Source organism: Lytechinus pictus, chromosome 15 (genome assembly GCF_037042905.1).
Source record: "Lytechinus pictus isolate F3 Inbred chromosome 15, Lp3.0, whole genome shotgun sequence".
Classification (NCBI taxonomy): Eukaryota; Metazoa; Echinodermata; class Echinoidea; order Temnopleuroida; family Toxopneustidae; genus Lytechinus; species Lytechinus pictus.
In genome coordinates this window covers 27,822,693-27,842,322 of record NC_087259.1, presented here as the reverse complement: position 1 = coordinate 27,842,322, position 19,630 = coordinate 27,822,693, and the positions used below count along the sequence as shown (strand labels likewise).

Genomic DNA, 19,630 nt, shown 5'->3' with positions numbered 1-19,630 from the left:
ATACTGAAAAGGGCTAATCCATTCATTGATGTTACCACTGCAAAACTAATCTATAACTGTTTAATCCAAAGTCAAATTGACTATTGTTGTGAGGTATGGGGTTTAAGATTTATCACACAAACAAATCAAATAATAAAACTTCAGAAACGTGCTGCCAGAATAATACTCAAAGCAAACTTCCTCACCCCGTCTGATCAGTTATTTAAAAAACTTGAATGGTTCTCCTATCCCCAAAGAGTAATGTATTTTCGATGTATATTTATATTTAAGAGCTTAAATAATTTATCTTCCGACTTTTTTAATGAAAATTTTACATTAGTATCCGAAAAACATAACGTAAATACAAGATCCGCCTCCAATCTACAGCTCGATGTCCCAAAATGCAATACTGAATACTATAAATGCTCATTCATTATTTCCTCAATATCAATGTTTAATTCCTTACCCCTTCATTTAAAAACCCTATCCACCCTCTCTAGTTTTAAAAAAGAACTCAAATCATATATAATGTCCAACAAATGTTAAAATGTCAATGTTTCCTGTGCCATAAATATTTTAATAACTCAATTTTGCATGCCTTTCTATGTTCTAATATGTATGATTTATATAATGTTTTTACATTGTTTTACCTTGTATGTTTTACCACTTGTATATACATGTCTTGTTTTTATGCTTTTAGGGCCCCTTTTGATACCAGCTTTTGCTGAAAGGGCACCCTATTGAAATATTGTTTAATAAATAAATAAATAAATAAAATGTTGGTTTTGATAAACAGACGGCTTCTGGCAGCTTCGTCAAAATCAAATGTAAAATAAGGAAACTGTGGCGTCTTCAGCCCCCATCACACTTATTCGGAATCAAGCAGAAGATGGAACGAAAAAAAATATTCAAAAAATCTAGAACTTATGAATTCACCAAACTGGAGTTGAAATTTTGACCAGGTGAATCATCATACACTAGTCAAAATGAACCGCAATGGAGTCAGATTGATAATTCGTGCTACATTCTTGGACATTCTATGCGGCGCATTCTAAATATTCTGAGTGTATTCGAAATATTTTTGTCGTTTCTTTTGGCCGTCCCGAAGGTTTTGGTCATATTCAAAACATTCGAGGGGTATTTTCGAACGGTGTTCGAAGTAGATTTAAATGACCAACTAACTGGTGGTCGAACAATAGTCCTTTCATTCCGGCCAATTCTGCTTGATTCGGAATAAGTGTGGGGCTGAAAGCATGTCTAATGCATTGAATGTGCATTATTGGGAGTGTAATCTCCCGTTGCTCTCCTCCTATTATACACTGTAAAAAAAAATTAGACATTTTTTTCTTTCCGTTGATAGTTGAGGGAAAATTTCAAATTCTATAATTTTAGTATGTCATTAATCATGTCTATTGACTCATTAAAGGGAACCTTCATAAGCAAACTATGCTTTTCAGTTGGTTCCTTTTCATTTCTTATTTTCTTACGTTTCGCCTAATTTTATAATTTTATTGTTGTAAATATGAAGTGTAATATATTCTACTTCAATAAATCTATCTATCTATATTATCTATCAATCTAAACATTTATCTGTATTCAATAGCTATCTATCTCTCTAATTATCTACATCTATATCTGTCTATCTATCTATCTATCTATCCATGTATGTATCTATCTATCTATCTATCTATCTATTAATCTGTCTAGGTATCTATCTATCTATCTATCTATTAATCTATCTATCTATCTATCCATGTATGTATCTATCTATCTATCTATTAATCTGTCTAGGTATCTATCTATTAATCTATCTATCTATTAATCTATCTATCTATTTATCTGTCTATGTATCTATCTATTAATCTATCTATCTTTCTATTAATCTATCTATCTATTAATCTATATATCTATCTATATATTTATTAATGGCAAAAAGAAGCTGCTGAAAACTGCTTATCTAATAAAAGAGAGCCAATGGAGTAAATTAGTTTCTTCACTGTACACTAGCATTCCCCACGACGAAGGTATCCAAGCATCATGTGAAGCCTTGGCCGCTAGTGGCCATTCCAGTCCCCCCATATCCGATATCAAATCTCTGATGTCTCATGTACTAACAAAAAACAACTTCACATTCATGGGCAAGCACTACCTACAGATATTCGGTACAGCAATGGGCACCCGGATGGCTCCTTCATTCGCCTGTCTCTTCATGACGAAGCTGGAACAGCAGATGTTAGATTCAGCCCCCTGTCGCCCATGGATTTGGTGGCGTTACATAGACGACATTTTCTTCATCTGGACCAGGGATGAAGACAGCCTCCATACATTCATTGACCACATCAATTCCTTCCACAGGACCATCCAATTCACTTCTGATTTCTCCCAACAGGAAACCCACTTCCTTGATGTTACAGTCCAGAAAAAGTCTAATGGTATCACCACTACCCTATACTCTAAACCCACAGATACCCACCAGTACCTCCACTCATCCAGCTGCCACCCCCGTCACTGCAAAACCGGCATCGCTTACAGTCAAGCCCTCAGACTTCGCCGTATCTGCTCCGAGGACCCTGATTTTTCCTTCCATGCCAGGAATCTGCAGAAACATCTCTGTGCTAGGGGCCACGGGGCCAGGGCAGTCCAACTGGCAATTAACAAAGTTCGTTCTCTCCCCAGATCTGAAGTTCTCAAACCAAAAAGTGACAAGGAGACCACCGACAGAATACCGCTTGTGACCACCTTCCATCCCAATCTACCCCCTCTCCGCAAAATCCTGTTTGATAACCACCACATTTTACACACTTCTGATCGACGGTCTCCAACAGGCCGTTCCCGATACTCCCCTTCTAGCATACCGACGCCCACCGAATCTCAGGGACCTCATTGTTCGTGCTGAAGTGCCCTCCCTCACTAACCATTCTTCTCCCATACAGCATGGCACCTTCAAATGCATCAGCAACAGGTGCATCATATGTGAAATACACCTTCACGAGGGCGATACTTTCACCAGCAACTCTACCAGCCTGTCTCACCAAATCAAGGGCAACATCACATGCACTACCACTAATGTTGTATATCTCATCACTTGCAGAGTTTGTAGGGTACAATACATAGGGGAAACCAAGACCACACTCAAGAAACGATTCTACGGGCACAGATCCACCGTCAACACAGCAAAGCTGGACACTCCAGTTGGCCGCCATTTTAACCTCCCCAACCACTCCATCACTGACATGATGCTACAGGGCATCGAATCTTTAGGTACCCGTCCTGACTCAGTCCGTACTAGCAGGGAGAAGCTCTGGATGAGACGACTTCGCACCACCCAACCTCATGGCCTGAACATCCAAGAGGGGAACGACTGATTTTTCTTTCCTATCCACTTTCAATTTATATATACATATAATTTTTCCCCTCAGCTCTTTTGAATAGTTACATTATAGTTTCTTACTCTACTTTCCTCCCATATCTCATACAAGCTCAGCTCCAATTTTTCCTTCCTTATTCAGGCGATATAATAATTATTATATATATATATATATATATTTGTTTTTTCTCCACTCACCTCTTTTAGATTTACCACATTTGCTTATTTACATGTATACTAAGGTTTCTTCATAATACACCCCCTCTCTTCTATATTTGCTTTTACCTTTTTAGGCAATTTGCTTCCTCTTTTTCACATATACAGGTTTTTTTTTTTTTTCTTTCCTGCTATATAGTCTTATGTTTTTTCCCGTCACACCTAGCGGATTACCATATCAGTTACACCATATGTGTATATATTTATATAATTTTTCATATACATTTCTTTTTTGGATATATTTATATACATATCACTTATAGATACATATTTACACTTACCTTCTTCTCTTAGTTTGTTTAATGCTTTATCATATATACTTATATGTCTTTTGCACATTATCAGTTGTTCCCCATTCTTTTTCTTCCTCCTTTTTTTTTTTTTTCCCCCCACTCTTATGCACCAGTTTATTAAGCCTTTCTTTGTAACCTGTTTGACCCACCTCTCACTAATTCTCTAGTTATTCATCCCTCTATCACTGTTTTGTTCCAGATCCTGTTTGATGTTGCCTGCCTCATTATCTTAATCCCTCTTGGCCTTACTTACACTAACTTCCCTTTGTGTCTGCCTACTCCTTTTCTTTCATCCCCTTCACTAAACCTGATTGGTCCTCTCTACTCACTAATGCCCCTTTTGTCTCCTTGTTTCTAGTGTTGCTGTAGCTTGTTTGTGGTCTATATTATGGTTGTTCCACTTTATATGTTTGTCATTTTGCCTCCGACGAAGATTCTGCTAGGATCGAAAGCTTAGGCCCCTTTTTGACTTTATATATTTATTAATCTATCTATCTACTAATCTATCTATCTATCTATCCATCCATCCATCCATCCATCCATCTATCTATCTATCTATCTATCTATCTATCTATCTATCTATCTATCTATCTATCTATCTGTCTTTGTATCTATCTATATATATATTAATATATCTATCTATTAATCTATCTATCTATCTATTAATCTATCTATCTATCTGTCTATGTATCTATCTATCTATCTATTTATCAATCAATCTATCTATTAATCTATCTATCTATCTATCTATATGTCTATCTATCTATCTGTCTATGTATCTATCTATCTATCTATCTATCCATCCATCCATCCATCTATCTATCTATCTATCTATCTATCTATCTATCTATCTATCTATCTATCCATCCATCCATCCATCCATCTATCTATCTATCTATCTATCTATCTATCTATCTATCTATCTATCTATCTATCTATCTATCTGTCTTTGTATCTATCTATATATATATTAATATATCTATCTATTAATCTATCTATCTATCTATTAATCTATCTATCTATTAATCTATCTATCTATCTGTCTATGTATCTATCTATCTATCTATTTATCAATCAATCTATCTATTAATCTATCTATCTATCTATCTATATGTCTATCTATCTATCTGTCTATGTATCTATCTATCTATCTATCTATCTATCTATCTATCTATCTATCTATTTATCTATCTGTCTATCTATCTGTCTATCTATCTATCTATTTATCAATCAATCTATCTATTAATCTATCTATCTATCTATCTATTAATCTATCTGTCTATCTATCTGTCTATCTGTTTTAATTGAATGATCACATACTTTTTTTTTTTAAGTATGTCTGTATAAAAAATACAGCTATAAACCCGTCGAATAAATCCTACCCTTGTCAAACTGGTAAATTCTTAGTTGTAAATGTTAAGGTATGTGAAGAACTTTACGTTTTATACATTAATATTGTTGTAGTGCTTGTATACTTTTTTGTCTAAATCTTGATTTTCTTACGTTCGATTATGAATGCATTTGTGCTATTATCTATCTATGTATCTATCTATCTATTTATCAATAAATATATATATTACTCTATTTATCTATCTATCTGTCTATCTGTCTATCTATCTATCTGTCTATGTATCTATCTATCTATCTATCTATCTATCTATCTATCTATCTATCTATCTATTTATCTATCTGTCTATCTATCTGTCTATCTATCTATCTATTTATCAATCAATCTATTTATTAATCTATCTATCTATCTGTATATCTATCTGTCTATCTATCTATATGTCTATGTATGTATCTATCTATTTATCAATCAATCTATTTATTAATCTATCTATCTAACTGTCTATCTATCTATCTATTTATCAATCAATCTATCTATTAATCTATCTATCTATCTGTCTATCTATCTGTCTATCTAACTGTCTATCTATCTATCTATTTATCAATCAATCTATCTATTAATCTATCTATCTATCTATCTATCTATTAATCTATCTATCTATCTGTCTATCTATCTGTATATCTATCTGTCTATCTATCTATATGTCTATGTATGTATCTATCTATTTATCAATCAATCTATCTATTAATCTATCTATCTAACTGTCTATCTATCTATCTATATCTATTAATCTATCTATCTATCTGTCTATCTATCTGTCTATCTAACTGTCTATCTATCTATCTATTTATCAATCAATCTATCTATTAATCTATCTATCTATCTATCTATTAATCTATCTATCTATCTGTCTATCTATCTGTCTATCTATCTGTCTATCTATCTATCTGTCTATGTATGTATATATCTATTTATCAATCAATCAATCTATGCGTGTGCGAAATTGAAGTTTTAATTGAATGATCACATACTTTTTTTTTAAAGTATGTCTGTATAAAAAATACAGCTATAAACCCGTCGAATAAATCCTACCCTTGTCAAACTGGTAAATTCTTAGTTGTAAATGTTAAGGTATGTGAAGAACTTTACGTTTTATACATTAATATTGTTGTAGTGCTTGTATACTTTTTTGTCTAAATCTTGATTTTCTTACGTTCGATTATGAATGCATTTGTGCTATTATCTATACCAGTCCCATTACTTTATTATTAGTAATGAGGCTGAACATAGATAGTACTAAAAAATACATTCACGTTTTAATAAATTTGATTGCCAATAATAATACCTCAATGTCAAACATGAACTGTTAGGAACATCACGCTAATTTTTATAATATCATAACTTTTTTTATACGAAATCTATATTTTATAAAAATATATAAAAAACGTACATGGTAACTTATTTTCAAGGGAAATTGTAATTGCCATTTACAATTATACAATAATTTGTCGACATCGCATTAAAAAATCAATTATTTATGGATATTGTATCGATTGCCTCATCAAAATAATGCTCTTAAAATTTTCACCAGATAATTTTCGAGTTCATCATCTAAAGAGTTTCTCTATTTCATCTTTTATTTATGATATTTTGGAATTTGAATGTATTTTGAATAACTAACATCCGAAGAGGTGATATATGTATTCATATATTTTTAAAATCATGATTGATTTCGCGTCGATTTGGAATGACATTTCAGTGTTATGATTGACTGATATTTTGTTCTCCTTTGAACTTTGAAAATGAACTTTGAAAATGAAATGGAAGTTGCTCAAGCTGGAAGTTACCCTGTTTGGCGTTCAATATTAACGACAGCGACAAAGACAGTGACTGCCGGACCCAAGATCGTTTTGGCAAAATGAATATTTGGAGCATTTTTATTTCAGATTTCGAACAATAATATCTATTCCTTTTTTTTTTATTTGTCATTTGTTTTTGTTTTCATCTGCACACATTGAATAAGTTAATATGTCATGGATCCACTCATGCACTGTAAAAACTGTTGAGACTGACACTAGATGGTGTCCCAAGAGGAACACGCCCCGAGGTGCTAAAATTACACCCTAGAGATATAGAACATAACACCAAAGAGTGTGAAAGTAACAAACAAACAACTGCAAAGTCGTTATATCATTGTTTTCAGATTCTAATGCATACTATAAGTAATGGAATTAAAGAAATAAGAAACCGAAATTGCAATTACGGAGTTGTTTAATATGAATTCGATGAAATGAGTCTCCTCACATATTTTCAGTTAGTTGAAGCCCAAAATGTTTGTACGGTTCAAGATTCAAGACTGTTATTCAATTTCCATATAAGTAAATCCAAAAAATTAAGGAATATTCTATTTCTCTCCAAAATAAAAAAGCAGATATTATAGTACAATCAAATATTGTCGTATACGATATAATCGCATAATTCATTTTTTGCCCTAGTAAATCATTACATTTAAAAAATATAAAATCGTTCAAAGTAAAGCATGTGGATAAAAATGGGGGGGGGGGGGTCAGTAAAAAAGAAAAAATTGTACGGTTCTCCCAGGATAATTCCAAACAATATGAAAACAAATTTAACGCATAATAAATAAAGGAAGAATCAAATTTATTCGGAATGTGTAATTGAACCTTTGGCTCATATTGCGAGTACTGACAGCTTTGTAAAGTCAGTTTTCTGATGCTTGTAAAGTATATATGTATTGAGGATAAATGGAAAAAAGTGCATTTTTTATGATGAAAGGAGAAAAGCAAAATGCAAAAAACAAACTTAGAGCATATCGTAATTTCAAGCAATCATTATCCACTTCAAGCTATCCTACTTCAGTGCCAATTAGATAAAATAGACGCGCATTTGCATTGTTTAGATGTGGATGTGCTCCTACTGTGCGTTATCAAAATATACCGTATGAAGAACGTTCTTGTGTCATTTGTTATTCGGACAATATTGGAGATGAGTTCCATTGTTTTATGACCCGGAGGAGACAATGATTGGAGGGGCACTGTATTGTTTGTGAACAATGCTGGGCCCCTCCAATGCTTTGTCTCCTCCGGGTCACGGTCCGCCACTGCATGGTCATGCCTATAAAATGTATAGATTGCCATTACTCAATACTGTTTCACGCATTCCCCTGAGTTCAATGATTTAACCACTTACCAACTATTTATCTTCATTGTGTCTTCTGATACACTCTGCTGTTCAATAGCCAGATATGCAAATGAAATTCTCACTCGACGTAAAGAAATAGTATACTCAAGAAATATTTGACCTCCATTACCTCTATTTTCTGTCTGGTTGCCCACTCCTCCCCTTTTTTATTCATTTTTTCTACACGTATACATTAATTTGCTATTTATAATGTTAGGTTTAATTTTTCATACTGTATGATTTACTTTTGGAATTATGTGTGATTTTTTAAATGTAATCTTTTGCTTTTGATGTCATCACTCATATAGGCCTTTTTAGGCCGGCCGTGTGCTGACGGGTCGTGTGGTCCAGTGGTTGGAGCATTGGACTCATAATCGCAAGGTTGTGAGTTCGAATCCCAACTCTGCCATTGTCTCCACTTTGATAAAAAGGCCCGAGAGTGATATCTGTCGTCTACATGTATAACATCAGCCACTATGACTGATTAACCTAGACGTAAAATGTTTCATAGGTAATTAGTTATATACCATCTTGGCGTTTACCAGCAAAATGCTGTCCTGCCAGGTTCCTACGGGAGTTACCACAAACAGAAACAGAAACAGAAATTTTATAAATAAAGAATAAACTACTATACTACTATAATGAGCACAAATATAAACTCCTTTCACCGAAGACTCAAAACAGTACTTTCTGTCATGACTGTCAATTATGATGTTAAAAAAAACTTACCTCTTAAGATGACGCGGGAAATTTAAAAAAAATTGTCGATTTTTATCGCTTTCTTGTGGAGCTCCCAATCAAGCGCTTTACTAAAAAAAATGTTAAGAAACGTGGACGCGAAATCAAACACGTAGAAACATCAGAACCAATATCCAGTGAGCTAAATAACAATACTGGTAGGCTGCAATGTCTTTTATATAGATTAGGCTACAAAAGGTCTGTCAACCCAATGGTTTTTTCAGAATTTTTGTTTTCCTTATACATTATTTTGTGGGGAATCGATACTTCACATACACACACGTGACTCCTATTTTAAGCATTCCTGCCGTTCTGATGGGGGCACTAGAGTAGGCCGACCTGAGGGAGGGAGGGAGCATGCAGCGACAGATCAAGAGCCCTCTCTCCAACCTGGCAACATTTTGATGACCACTGTTTTGCTTGTCAGATATTTTGTGGGATTGTTCTGGAAATTTGGGGGTCTAGCTTTGACCTATTTGTTGCCATTTTTGTTTGTCAGAAGAAAATGGCAGCTAGGGATCGAATAGTGAATGGTGTTGACCTTATATATAGACCTCTTGTTTTAAGCTGTCCGAAAAATACCCCCCCCCCCCCATCGCCGTGACGAGACTTTCCATAAATGGATTTGGTAGGGTCTACACCCCTTCTCACTCTTACTTTGGGCTAAATCTCTGTAATTACCATTCGACTTTATCCCTAATAGAAAATTCAAGAGATGAATGCCTGGCAGATTTATATCTCATTTTTTTGCATGAGTGTAATATTTTTTCCTGAAATATTGTTCAGAACCTAAACGCAGCCCTCCCCCCCCCCCCCGGGAGGTCACTGACTATTGCGTGTGGCTTTGCTGATCCTCACGTACGACTGTTGGATTCACGTGCGCTGAATCACGTGGCCGACTACCCCGATCACACCAAGGAAAACTAAGTCCATTCCGATCAAAGTTAAAGATCAAGTTTACCCTCTGAAAAATGTTCGTTAGAATAAATACAGATAAATCAGACAAGCATAATGCTGAAAATTTCATCAAAATCTGATGTCAAATAAGAGAGTTATGACAGTTTCGCTGATTCTTCACGTAACAGTCATATGCACATTGAACTCAACAACAAGCAAATGAGAGAGTCGATGATGTCCCCCACTCACTTTTTCTTTTGTTTTTATTGTTTGAATTGTAAAATATTTCATTTTTTATACAGATTTGATAAGGACCAATTCGACTGAACCATAAAATGTTAAAACAATGGCAATCCCATATTTGGGGAAGAAATACAACTTTGTTTTACAAGACAATGAACAAATTCAGAATATTTCATAGTTCTTATAATAAAATACAAAATATCAGTCCCCTTATTTGCGTACCAACCAGAATGTGCATATAACTGTTTTGTGAAATTAAGTGTCATAAAAAGTGCCATAACTTTTTTATCTTACATCCGATTTTGATTAAATTTTCAGTTTTATGCTTGTTAGATTTTTCTCCTTTTACTCAACTCAACGTTTTGTTGGGTGGACTTGTCCTTTAAGTACGTTAGTGTGAATGATGTACCATCGGTCTGTTTGGTGCGGTCTCATTGATGTGACCGTAGCAAGAGTCAAAGGCAGGAAGCTGCGAGAAAGGAAACAAAAAATGTTCAAAATCTAATCATCAAAAGTATACTTTTGACTGATCTAACACATGTGTATACGACTACAAGTGTGTTTTATTTTCTGTTTTCCAACGCTTTTTTATACTTTTTCAAAATTATGAAGGTCGAACAGGTACAACCGCAGGATCTGGTTTTTTTTTACTTTTTCCTTTTTAAGACAGTTACACATTAAATCCGTCATGAGTTGTTCATGTCATGTTCGAAATTAAAGTAGGGCCTCAAATAAAAGTTCAATACCAGTTCAACACCATCTCCTGTTCGATGGTTTAATTGGACATGATCTCAAAATTTCTAAACGTAAAATAAAGTACTTGTGGAGGTGATTAAATCTTTCATTGGAGGGGACAAGTTAACCTTGAAATCATGTCATGCTAGAGGTGACTATCATTTTCCCAAAGAAAACTAAAAGGGGGTATGTCGTCCCCTGTCTTCATCTTCTTTCATTCTTTTCGCCGGATTGTTTCATTTATTCATTTGAAATCATAGGGACTGTCGTCCCTGCCCCCTCCCCCATCCATATTGCACAGCCACTGGCAGGGGCGGCAGAGCGAAGTTGAAAGTGGAGGGGGGGGCATAGAGAAAAAAGGCACCTTTTCTATCGAAAAGGGCACTATCTTAAAACAAAGGGAAAAATGACTCATTTAGAGTAGTGTAATGAGCCAAAAATGTTAAGGGGGTTAGATATGTCGTATCATGTAAAATTTGTAAGCTGTGAGCGAGCGAAGCGAGCAAGCAAAAATTTTGATATTTTTAAAACGAAAATCCAATTTTGTGATAGATTGTGACATAATATTAAAAAATGATTTTAGATTTTACCCTTCTCTCTTTCATTTTCTTTCATTTTCCTGTTTTTTTTATTCGTGAAAAAGCCCCCCCCCCCCATTTCCCGCCAATCTGTACGCCACTTACATGACTCATGAATAAGGCACGTAAGATTATTCTTACAAGTTTTTTTCCTTTATAAGTAGTAACATCTAAAAATGAGAATATTGTTTTCTTGTTTCAAAGGGCACGCGTTAACACATAAAACGGGTCCTTCTCATAGGTACGTGCATGAAAGGGGCACAGAACACTTTCGTGAGGGGAATTTTTCTTGGGTAAAAAGGGCATTGATACGAGAAAGCTTGGGCACCTATAAGAAGACAAAGGGGCACTTTCTAACTGCATAAAACGGGTATGAAAGGGGCACAGAACACGTTCATGAGTGGCACTTTTCTTGGGTAAAAAGTGGAACTTCATGATTCGAGAAAGGGCACTTACAAAGGGGACAATTGCTCACATATAAAACGGGCCCTTCTCATGTGAAAGGGGCACAGAACACGTTCATGAGGGGCACTTTTCTTTAGTAAAAAGGGGCACTGATTCAAGAAAGGGCACTTACAAGAAGGGAAGGGGGCATTTGCTAACGGCATAAAACGGGTCCTTTTCAGGTATGAAAGGGGCACAGAACATGTTTGAGAGGGGGCATTTTTGGTTTTAAAAAATGGTACTTATACGAGAAAGGGCACTTGGTAACATCTAAAAGGGGTCCTCCTCAGGTGAAAGGGGGCACAGTACACGTTCGTGAAGGGCATTTTTCTTGCGTAAAAAGGCATTTTTAGTGGTTCAAAAAATGGCAACACTGTGCTTCCGCCCACCCCCCAGGATAGCCGCCCCTGCGTTACACCCAGGGGCGGATATAGCTTTCGCCAATAGGGGAGACTGAAAAATATTTTTATCCAGTTTCCTCGATCGGGCGCTTAAAAAAAAAAGCTAACTAAAGATTGGAGTTTCCTCTGCCTTTATTACAACTACTATCATATTGTATCAAGAATCAGAAGAAAATCAAAATCAAGGTGTCCATGGGTGGTTTACCTAAATCCAAAATACTACATGGAGCCGCGGCACAACGGTCATTTTGCTCTTAAATGTGTCGATATTGGTAGTGGACTATGGCACGACTATTCAAGGCTTGCTTCATTAATACTAGCAACAGCACATTTAAAGAGCAAAATGACCGTTGTACCGCGGCTCCATATGGGATGATACGAGATATCCAGATTTTTCGTCGTCGATTTTATCATCATCTTCATCAGCATGGCCCTTGAATCGTCATAATCATAACCACTGTCATCATAGTCATCATCGTCGTTATCAACATCATCATCAACGTCATCATAATCATCGTCTTCATTTCGTCACCATCATCATCATCATAATTATCAACATCATCATTATTATTATCAACATTATCATCATCACCACCACCACCATCATCATCATGGACATCGCCATCACCATATCGTCGTCGACAATGCTATAGCCATCCAATCATCACTACCTCCATGCATCACCTCTATATGACAATCGTCATCATCACCATCAAGAACAGAAGCATCATCAGCACCATTATCATTATCATCATCATCATATCATCATCGACACCATCATAATTTTCATCGACTTCATCATATCGTCGTCGTCATCACTCGGATCATCCAATCATCGATCACAGCCACCATGCATCACCTCTATGACCATCGTGATCATCATCATCACCATCATCATAATCATTAGCATCACCAACATCATCTCAGCATCACTATCATAAAAAACATCATCATCATACAAAACATAAAAATGATTGACATATTTTCTTCTCGACATATCATTCTTTTTATTCGAATGACATAAAACTTGATAGTCACAAAATGTGTGTCCCAACCAAGAAAAACACAAGCTTAAAACATAATTTATAATTTACCATTTCGAAAATCATTTAAAAATAGTGTTAAAAAAATTAACGGCACTTAAAATTATTCCCAATGTCCTTGGTGGTGTTTTTTTCAAAGGCTGAGCATGCTGAGTGTGACGTCACACTTGAATCTTTGCGAAACACCACCCTAAAATATTATATTCAACCGAGGTGTGAAGAGTGGGTCATAAAACCCAAACTTACACTGAAAAATTGTATGATAGAATTTATCATAAAAATGTCAGGTCCACCCCAGCAATAATAATTTGATTTGTAAAAACGTAGACAATCAAACATGCATATAGAGCTAGAAATTTCATTTGATTTGTTAGCAAAACAAGAAAACAGTGGTACTTGAGGGTTTATCTTATTTTCAACAAAATATGCACAACCTGGTCTTGTAAGGGAGCTGATGGTTTTACGGACTCTCAATTCATGTTTTATGATATGAATCATCAGACACATCTTTTTTTACCTATGTATTTGATGAGAAAGGAGACATCCAATCAGAACAAATGAACAATGATCATGCATTTTGATTACGATCCAAGCCAAGTTCTCCATTATCATGATTATTGGATGATATACTGTATACCAAAATTGAAAAAAGTGAACTTATATAGATGTACATGTATAATGGAAATTTCACCATAATTTCGAAGCAAAAAAGAAAAGTATGGTAATTCAGAGTTTCAATTTTTTCGGAAAATATGCACACCCTGGTCAAATGAAGGGGTGAAAGGTTTTACGTACTTATTATTTATTTTCATTTTCATGATAAAAATATCAGATATATCTTTTTACCCATGCATTTGATGAAAAGGGAGTTAACCAAAAATCACAACAAATCAAAATAATTGATGATTGTACCTTACCTTTTCATTACGATTCAAGCAGTTTTCTATTGCTGGATGATTCATGTATAATTGATTTCTTTTCATGTAACAAGATTTAAAAGAAAATGTGAACTTGTATAAAATGGCAATTTCATCATAATTGCAAACAAAACAAGAAAAATACGATACTTCGGAAGTTCAGAGTTTATCTTATATTCAGAAAATAATCAATCTGGTCGGTATGTGGGAGCAGATTGTCTCATATACTCAATATATATCTTGTATGTCATGATATGAATCTTTAAACAGTTTTATATATTTTGCACATATACAGTGCGTATCAAAAAAAAGTTTACACTTAGAAAAAATCCTGTAAAATTATATATTTGTAATATCCTGAAGATTTTTCCACATTTTAACATTGGTACAGATCCACTTAAGCAAATGACGATATAACTGTCGAAAAATATTTCCGCTTGAATGAGCACCACTTACTTTTGAAAAATGATTTGCGCAGAACTCTGAAATAGTTATGCGAATAAAAGTAGACCTTAATCATGAAGAACACGAGGAATTTAGCTAGTAAAATTGATTTGAAGATATCTTTTATCTTTTTTAACTTGTTTCCTTGGCCAAAACACTTCGGAGAGTGCATTGCGCCTCACCCCACTCCCCCGCACACCGAGGCCAACTAGACGATGTTTGCTTTACACTGAGATAGTTATTTACATAAAATGGCTTAGGCTTGATTTTCATTTTGTTAATCATTTTTTGTTCATTTTCAAAATTTCTTGTAAGAAAATATACATTTCCTAAAATCAACATAACCCCTTGAAACTTACAATCTATAAATGTAAATCTACCCTCATTGTCTCTTAAGACTTGCAATATCTCCACATTTACCGTTGGCGCAATCAAAACTAATACACCCTTGCTATGAGCTGAACCATGACTAAAATAACTGGTGCCGTTCCACGACGAAACCCAGATCTATCCTCACATTCCATAGTACTAAAGATTTCTTGCAAAAAGACAATATCGGCCCCTTTATCTTTACACCAAAAAGAAGAGGAAAACGATTATAGAAAAGGACGGAAGATGGAGATACGATTCATCATTGTTCATCGTTATCACTATTTTTCCACCGGAATTGATGGCGTTGGAGGTGCGCATAAAGACGATTAGCACTCATGAGTTCTTGATGACAACCTTGCTCGACCACCATGCCGTCATCAATGACGACGATGCGATCAGCCTTCTCGATGACACTTAGATTATTCGTAACGATCACCATGGTAAGGCATCCGATATTTTTCAAGATCGCCTCCAGGACCTGGTGTTCATTTTCAGCATCTAAAGCATTAGTGGCACCGTCCAGGAGTAATATCTGGGGATTCCTTACCAAGGCTCTGGCTAAGGCCACCCTTTGTTTCTGGCCACCTGATAACCGAACACCCCTTTCGCCAGCTTCCGTCTCGTAACCCATCTCGAGGCCAATGATAAAGTTATGGATGTTGGCCAGTTTGGCTGCGTCATGGATGCGTTCCAAGCTGCAATTCTCAAGGCCGTAAGAAATGTTGTCTTTGATGGTTTTTGCATAAAGAACAGCTTCTTGACCAACGAATGCAATCTTTTTATTAAGGTAGAAATTGTTGTAATGCTTGATGTTATTTCCGTCCAATAGAATCTCTCCCGATTTAGACTGGTAGAAATGTTGTATAAGCCCAATGCAAGAACTCTTTCCTCCGCCACTTGGACCCACAATGGCCAGCATTTTTCCTGGAGACGCAGTAAAACTAATATTTCTCAGTACTGGGATAGATTGCCTGCTTGGATAAGCAAATGTTACATCCTTAAACTCCAATTGGCCGTCTAACTCTCTTGGCATCAGACTACCTTCTTTCCTAGGTAAAGGGTTTGAATCAATCAGTTCAAACACTTTTCTGGAGGCCCCTGCTGCTCTCATTAGGTGAGCAACTCCATCGGACAGGCTCTCAATGCTGCTTCCTATTTTCTTCTGATACAACACATAAGAGAAAAATGCCCCTGCAGTTATCTTTCCACTTATAACAAGATGACCTCCATAAAATAAGGCCACTACAGACGCCATCAGTTTACAAGTCGCAACTGTCACCTGTGATAAACTTATGACCACTGCCTCTCTCTTACGCAGGTGATAAACGGTGTCTAGTTTGTCATGGTACGTACTTCTCTCGCCCGTTTCGAGAGCAAAGCTTCGAACAGTCTTTATATTGGAAATGGTCTCTTCCGCTATGATGTTAGCATCGGCCAGAGCGTTTTGGACCTTCCTTGCCAGCTTATCAAAGTAAGTTCCGACGTTGTCTGAGATGACTGCTAGGAAAATTAAATTAATGGCAGTGATGACAAAGAGTCTCCATGAAATTATTACCATGGCTACGGTGTTGGTGATGATAACAGAGACCTTCCAAAGCGATACCCTGACGCTTTCACCGAGAGAATCACTCATGATGATTGTGTCCGATGTCAGACGCGACAGTATCGCCCCTGTTCCATTTTCATCAAAAAAGTTTATGTCTTGCTTTAGGATGGAATCGAAAAGACGACTAGTGATGCGTCGGTTAAGTCTTGCCATAGCAACGCTCAAGAATCCATTGCGGAGACCTTCACCTAATGAAACAAATATGGCGACCAGTGTCATCAGGACTATGGTCTTGTGGAAATCTGCCGAGTCCTTGCCAGTAACCACCCCATCAAGGACCTGACCTGTCAGGAATGGGAGAAAGGATTTACCAACAGCAGCGCATACAAGAGCAACAATGCCGCAAAAAAGAAACGGCCAGTCTTCTTTACAGTAGAACACCAATCGAACAAATACGCCATGCCACTTGACAGAGTTGTTCGCGTTGTCAAACTCTCCGACATAACTGGCATGATCATCTTTTTGGTTGCATCCTATTTTTTCATTTTCCACGTCACATTCCCCTCTATAGATCAATTTGACAGCATCAGGGTTCTGCATATCAGGAGGATAAAGTGTCTCTTGCAGAATGTTTATCCATAAGACGTACATAATAAGTGACGCTACCATTGTCCAAACTCCTAAAGTCAAGAACCAAGAATCGTTATCATGGTTGCCATCCAAGTATTCAGTATATAACATGATTTTCGCCAAAGTGTAGATGACCACAATTATATTCATGACGCCCATGGGGTATCTCACTTTCTTGATGAACGGTAGAATGTCTTGGGGGTCAGTAATAACTCCAAAAGTTGCGCTCAAGAGTATGACCATTCTCAACATTGAGAACAGCCAAAACTCAAACATGGAGTGAGTGAAGCTAAAATTCACCAAATCCTTTCCGAAACGATCATAATTGTTCCAACGAAAGTAGAAGGCGAAGCCAAAGAAGGCGTCGGCGGCGCTGAAGAAAACTATCAGCAGGAGACGTGCGTAATATGCTATCATTCTTCCAGGATGATCCGATTATGTTATTACTCCAAAAGTCAATGTTACTCCAAAAGATCAATTTCGCTCCAAAAGCATGAAAAGATCACAGGATAAATTTCATTTGTAGGCACAAATATATTCAACAATTCGTCACATTACTTTAGTACGCGAGTTCACCAGTATACGAATCACCGTTTGCACTTCCAATGAAGATATTGCGTATGGGCCACGGTTGTTTTGTCTATCCACGTCTCGTCTTTAGAGCAGAAATGTTGGCTTTTTCACTGCTATATCAATACAATGCGAGAGCTATTATGAATGTTCACTGGGAAGTTTAAACCATACACAGTCAAAACGCTGTTTAAGATTTTATACAACGCTGTTTACTATATGAACCTTACAGTATTTGTTTAACCGTTTAAACAATCATGTTTAATTTTTTGAAGATTAGATATTGAAAATTAAACTTTGTTGCTTAAGATTGAAACACTTGTTTAAACTGTTTAAACAATTACTGTAAGGTTCATATAGTAAACAGCATTGTATAATTATTTTTTACAGTGTATAATTTATGTATAAAGGTATCGGATGTTTGTATCGTTTGTTTGTACGCTCCCCATGCCACAATTTCAGTTTTAATAATTAAACATATCCAATCACAACATATTTTCATATCATAATGAAACTACTATCCTGATAAGCCTGTTTATTAGCATATTCAAATTTCATGCAAATTTTCCTTACAATATGGTTGTCCTTGACAGCCTGGACACTTGCCAGAGATTTTTAGACAAAGCAGCAGGTAACGCATGCAAACTGATTCCAAGTATTGTTCATGACTAAGAGAGAATAAGAGAGAATATAGTCCACGAAGGAAACATGCATAAATTTGCATCATAATAGAGATGTTTCTTGTTTTTGTTAAATGGCGTGTTCATCTGGGTTTTTTTTCAATTAAAGAAATATGTTGAGGAAAAAAATAATGAAATCTTGAAGAGTGGTTCTAAATGCCCCACATCCATTAATCTTGATATGAACAACAGTTTCCGAATTAAAGAAATCAACAAATCATGGCAACAGAAATAGGCCAAATGCTTCGGGTGGCAGGATTTTTGTTTTGTGGAAGTATAATAATGGGTACGGGAATGGGTATCAACATAAAGGTAACCAAAACTAATATATTATGATACAGTCCTTGAATATTTTGCAATTTTCATCCTTCATATTATTATTGTACATTGTACCACTGACACCATCATGCATAGATGTATATATTATTTTTCGTAATTTGGAAGACATGCGCTATAGAATAAACTTTCCAAGTTTTAGTACAATGGATGGATGAATAAGTGAATGGGAACTGCTCACTCATTGAGGAACTTTAATTTTGTTTACCTTGCAGTTATAAGGATAGCCTACAAAAGGGATATTCAAACTGATCATGTCAGCTGACAAAGAAATCACTCAGCCGAGGTACGGGCATGGGTACGGGTCAGTGATATTTCAATATCAATGATCAGCTTTACTAAAGCTTGGTGGTCTACCTCATATGTCTCTCATATATCTTATGGTCTACCTACACAAACTTGTACCTCTTCACCCTGGCCTCAAACACTGCTACAGTCCCGGGACTGTGCCGAGACTGTAGCAGTGTTGCCTTCAGTGTGAATTATCGGACCCGCGATAAACTATCTCGGGATAAACCTCGCCTCGCTATAACTCCGCAACAAAATATAGGCACGCCACAATAAAAGGCAGGAGGTAGATACACTGCAATACTAACGGCTTCAAAATCGCCCATTTAAACATTCAGAGTCGGGTGTTGCAAGAAAATATTTG

The 19,630-nt window shown here is 36.0% G+C and overlaps 1 protein-coding gene across 1 annotated transcript; it reads right to left on the bottom strand.

Annotated features, from left to right (window-relative positions):
• Positions 1 to 15,475: 15,475 nt before the first annotated feature.
• On the bottom strand, positions 15,476 to 17,809 carry LOC129278024 (ABC-type oligopeptide transporter ABCB9-like). Its single transcript, XM_054914225.2, has one exon. It carries the CDS (start codon positions 17,807 to 17,809, stop codon positions 15,476 to 15,478), a length of 2,334 nt encoding a protein of 777 aa, XP_054770200.2.
• Positions 17,810 to 19,630: the final 1,821 nt, after the last annotated feature.

Excerpts from the sequence above, each read along its gene's own strand:
- LOC129278024 (XM_054914225.2), bottom strand. The coding sequence starts at position 17,809 with ATGATAGCATATTACGCACGTCTCCTGCTGATAGTTTTCTTCAGCGCC.